Below are 5,000 nucleotides of genomic sequence, written 5' to 3'. Positions count from 1 at the left end.
TTACACGCTAAACCCACAATTTCCAGATCCAACCTACTACTATTGCCTCCTACTACTGTGGGAGCTCTGTTTGAGCCTCGTGCCTTCCAATATCGTCTTAAAGCTGATTGGATTTTGACTACTCGGTTACAGAATGTTGTTGCCCAACTTTTCACGTTAGCTCTAACGACACTTTAACAATACGTCTTCTTTTTACGACTCTAGCAGGTATCTTGCATTTTACTTCACCTAACAAGCTGATCCAGTGTGGTCTGTTATAGGTAGATTAGGGTAGGATGGGGCCAAAAGAAGAGGCGTAAAGTCTACTTTGCCTGCTATAACTTATGAGCAAATTGTGCCTTCCAATGATGAATGTTAACAGTACTCTTCCTCCATCTTTTTTAACACCATGATTGACGGGAAGCAAAGATTTCGTGTTCAGTTCCGTATACCACAGCGCTGTTCGATAGAACAATAATATAATACTCTTCCTAAATAAGGTTTAAGGCGTCTACACTTTCGGTATTCATAGATAAAGGTAACGTGTTGACGCCGATTGGTGGAAAGGTTGAAGTGGATGTTCTCATGTTATTTCTTTTTCTTTTTTTTTGTTTGTTTTTGGTGGAGATAACGGTGGTACCGTACGGAGCGCATTCCCGGATAGTTTACAGCTTTTTTGCTTAGGCGAGCATCTACTCTACTATCCCCTGACTACACGACAAACGAGGCAGAGTTTTGTGGGGGGACGGATCCATTCACAAGCGCTTAGGAGGCTGGAGAGGATGTGTTTGTTATAGGTTGGAAGTAGTGTATGCCATTCGTCTGAAAACAATACGAAAAAACATACGTTACATAAAAATCACGACCACTGATTGGATTTTCCATACGTACCGCCATGTCGTACTCGGTTATGTAGGCAGGAATTTCCAATTGATCCTTAGCTATGGCCGAATACAAGTGCTCAACGCCGGGCAAGGAATGTACTTTGGTTTTGATCGCGGGTGCCATGAAAGTCGTGAACCACCAGGTCATCATCTTTGTCCAAAATGTAGGATGTACGATGTAGAAGGCTTTCAGATTTTTCTTGTATCTAAAAAGAATACCAAAAGCATTGTTAACAACATACTTCGGAATGAAATAAACGAACGAACAGGTTTGAACCTGATTGCAACGAGATGATGAACGAGACCTTGAACAATACTTACTTATACGGCAGTATGCTGTAAACGTCCTTCAGCCACTGCAGTGATGGGTAATTGTTCGAGCTGGTCAACGTGTGGAAATAAGCGATCACATAGTCGCCTTTGACAATCGGATCCAGCAGATATATCAGGTAGAGTAAAGCCTATAATTCAAAAGGAAGCCAAGTTAGTTGTAAAGCCCTTCGTCGCCGTGAAAGAATTACTAAACAAACCTTCTCTAGATCAAGGTTGTGAGCGGGGAACCACTTGCCACAGAATACCACCACGGGTCTACCGAGCCTATCGACACCGCTTTGGTACAGACACCCGATGCCAGACACTTCCGAAAGGTCTTCTGTTTTGGCGCGTCTCAGCAAGCGCTCGTATCTGTCGAAAGAGAAATGTACACCACACAAATGGTTAGTCTTCTGTTATCCAAGCAACGCACTCCTATTACAATGCAATGTGACACCTAAACGCAGCTAAGCACGTAATAGAGATCATTTTCCATATTCCAGACTCATCTATGCTACCATATCATCCCAGTATGCTATTCACTTGCTCGCTTCATCCAAACATTGCCGTAAAATCTGTTTTCACGGCCAGCAGCCTTGCACCTTTTTTTTCAGTGTAGTGCTAAAGTATAGTGATGAGGCGTTTAAAAAATAAATATTTATCGTGTTACTGATAATTGCTGTTCCATCAGAATCCATCCGTTTTCCTGTCCGTAATGCGTCGATCCATCCGCGCCACGGTTACATAAAACAACCAGTTTGTGAACTTAGAGAAACTAGAATAAATCATTTGGATTATGGACAAGAACACACGCAAGTGGTGAGTCTAATCGATGCACAATGGCGACGTCTGGATGGATGTGCACGCTTTAATTAATAAATTACGTTGACCTATTTAGCACACCATACCAGTCAGTCGGTCGTCGCCAGCAAAGGAGAGAGAAAAATGCACAAAATTGGTGCAGCCATTCACCGCCGAGGGCATTTTCTACATGCCTCTCGTTGAGGTGTAATTTAATCACCATATTTGTCTGACAGTCAAGTGAAAATCGCATGAAAAGATCCCATAAACAGAAAACAGCCATCAGTACGGTCCTTCTCCACATGCTCCAAGGACATGCTACTATAGAACACGGAAGCAACCTGGTGCCTTTACTTTTCTTTTAATATCGTTTCGTTCGCATGCCACAAATGATAATACACGCTCTGGTATTCGTTAAGATTGTTCACTGAAACGGACGTGTTGAAGCTTGAAGGTTGCTACAACAGCATTTTGTCTCAACTCAGTTCGTAGCTCAGGTAGAAATACTTTGGAGTAAAGTTACTTTTGCCCATTGTCGATTTTCATTGTGCCAGGTCGATGGCGAAAGGCGAAGGTTGCTGTTCCAAAGAACTCATTCTTTTTTTTCGCAGGAAACATATTGGTTTACTCCTTGTATTATTTTCAACTGAATTATTCGTAAACTTTCTACTCTGTAGCAAAGAGATAGATCGATGCTATGACTTTTATCGTGATGTGAGATTCAATTCACGAGTTGTGATCAAAATGCTAAATGAAAAAAAAAACTGGGGCAATAACCACGCTGTCACTTTCGACACTTCCGATTCCCAGGATGAGTCATTGAGAATTCACCAGCAAAGGCCAGCGCCATTTGCCAGAGTCGCCAGAAGGATCAATTCAAGAGAGATATGGTGTTTTTAAGTGCTAATAAAGGCTAAGTAACACCTATACGATATCAACAAACTACAAAGCATGAACTGATCAAATCATAACGGTAAATCGAAGATATGAACTAGAACAGAAAAGGGAAACGCATTTCAAAATGAAAAGAGCTCGCACGGAGCAAAAGCGGCAGAAATTCTAATGCACTTTTAATAACAGTACTAACAGATTTTCCTTTTGCCATTCGCTTTCATCGAGCGACGAGTTGTAGTGTTTCATCAGTTCAACATACGTGAACGACCCATCGAGAATGCGGGTCCGTTTGCCGACGTGCGTGGCTAGGACATGCCCAATCATCTCCGGACAATAATTCTCGGTAGCCGTACTAAAAGAGAAAAGAAATTATCTCACTGGTGAAATGGCGGTAACTCTACGCTGAAATCATTTTCGTAAAGGTTGAATCGAACAGCTGATACGCGAACGCAATTTTTAAACAAAAAAAAATGCCTAGTAAATTTGTTCCACTTTAATTAAATATGCTAATGACCGTATATTATTTTCAATGTGCTGTAGATATAAAAGAAAAGCTAATCGAACGGAATATATGTAACCAATACATAAGAAAGCATTGAGCTTCGAACACACATGCCATGGTCAAACAAGAAAATAATTCTAGGCCGAACATTACGAGTAAAAAGAAGGACTAAGGTTGTTAAAGAAATCCGACATCACTTGCAATATTTGATGTTCATTTGCTGAGCTGTCCATTAGAATTGATGAAGGTAGTTTTGTAACACAAACTAATGCGTAACCACAATTTTAATAAGTAAACACAGCAAAATGAGGTATTTTATCAAAACATTATTTTCGAATCAACAAGTTAGACAAAAATACTAAATATATCTTTTCTCAAGCGATTCATTTAAGGATAAGGTAAACCCTTTTCTTTTCAATAAACGCCCCTTTTTGTTCGTAACCCTGTGGCCGTGCTCTGGCAAACCAATTTCAACTCGACGTCCTTGAGCCGTAACTACATTTGAAGGACAGTGGAGCCTCGGAAGTGAGCCGAGTCTACTGATTCCGTCCGCAAGGCGTTACACTCGGTGCATTTTGATTTATATACCTGTGTTGGTCCCTCCGAATTTACATGATTTTATCCAACTATAAGATAACCCCCGTCGTTGCCCTAGCCGAGAATTCACTCAAGAATAATGAATTGCTACCAACTAGCACCTGATGTTTGCAAACATTCATACCTTTTGCTGCTGATTGAACAGCTGTTGTTGTTTATACAATGGCATCATTTGAGTTAAAGCGGTTTCCACATACGGAGTATTGTTTCACTGTAAGAGGACCACACGACAACGACACCGAAGAGATGTATTCAAAAAATTCGATTCCATAAAACCGATTTGAACGAAAAGAAAGCTCTTTGGCATCAGGCAAATATTTTCCAGGTGTCTCTATCGCAAATATGATCGTGCATGAGAATCAAAACTGTTGTTAAGCTTTTGGAACCGGTCATTGTTGTACGAACATACATTTTCACATTAGCGCACTAATCAATATCACATTAGCGGTTCTTCAACGAATGAATCATTCTACATCCACCACCCAGGGCCAGACCATGTGTCATCAATTTTTTTACACGGTGACAACATTACAACCTTTAATGTTAAACATTCTCAAAAATATCACCTATATTCCCCATTTATCGACGCTTGATTCACATTTATCTTATTTAGCGTCTACAATATATGACGTATAAGTAAATACATGTTAAACATACGGCTCGTCCGTCCTTATATATGTTTAAAAAAAAGTAATCACATGTCATAAAACTATTGGTGTATCATTTTCGAGTCATATTGCAGTACATACTACTGTACTATTTCGATTATTTTTAAACCACAGGTCAACAATAACACATCCAAAACTATACCTTTATCGAAAGTCGAAAAAATTCTAGATGAACGAAGAAATGACGCTGCTAAACAACAGTTGTCTTCAATTTCATTTCCCTAAGTGGTTCGTGACTAGCGTTGAGCGGACAACCTTTTCGATCGCGAAAGTATTTGCTATGTAAAGCAACTTATTTTAATCCTTTTTCTTTGTGCCACAAAGATGAGAATCGGAACGAAATTCAATATAGTAATGGATTTG

At 40.0% G+C, this 5,000-nt stretch overlaps 1 protein-coding gene across 6 annotated transcripts in view; it reads right to left on the bottom strand.

The window, feature by feature from the left end:
- LOC126579062 (protein GDAP2 homolog) overlaps nucleotides 1-5,000 on the bottom strand; it is a 19,088-nt gene that overhangs the window by 2,382 nt on the left and 11,706 nt on the right. For 3 of the 6 annotated variants that reach the window (XM_050242308.1, XM_050242307.1, XM_050242309.1), the window contains exons 11-15: nucleotides 3,064-3,222; nucleotides 1,394-1,547; nucleotides 1,185-1,324; nucleotides 871-1,069; nucleotides 1-801 (exon numbers count right to left, since the gene is read on the bottom strand). The exon at nucleotides 1-801 is cut by the window's left edge and continues 2,382 nt beyond it. In XM_050242308.1, the coding sequence (XP_050098265.1) occupies nucleotides 745-801; nucleotides 871-1,069; nucleotides 1,185-1,324; nucleotides 1,394-1,547; nucleotides 3,064-3,222 (709 nt within the window). In that variant the 3' untranslated portion in view covers nucleotides 1-744. The remainder of the gene's footprint in view (nucleotides 802-870; nucleotides 1,070-1,184; nucleotides 1,325-1,393; nucleotides 1,548-3,063; nucleotides 3,223-5,000) is intronic. The other 3 variants (XM_050242311.1, XM_050242312.1, XM_050242313.1) reach the window with 1 other exon arrangement.

Source organism: Anopheles aquasalis, chromosome 3 (genome assembly GCF_943734665.1).
Source record: "Anopheles aquasalis chromosome 3, idAnoAquaMG_Q_19, whole genome shotgun sequence".
NCBI classification, from domain to species: domain Eukaryota; kingdom Metazoa; phylum Arthropoda; class Insecta; order Diptera; family Culicidae; genus Anopheles; species Anopheles aquasalis.
Note: the sequence above shows the minus strand (reverse complement) of the source record. Positions and strands in the feature narration are given on the sequence as shown.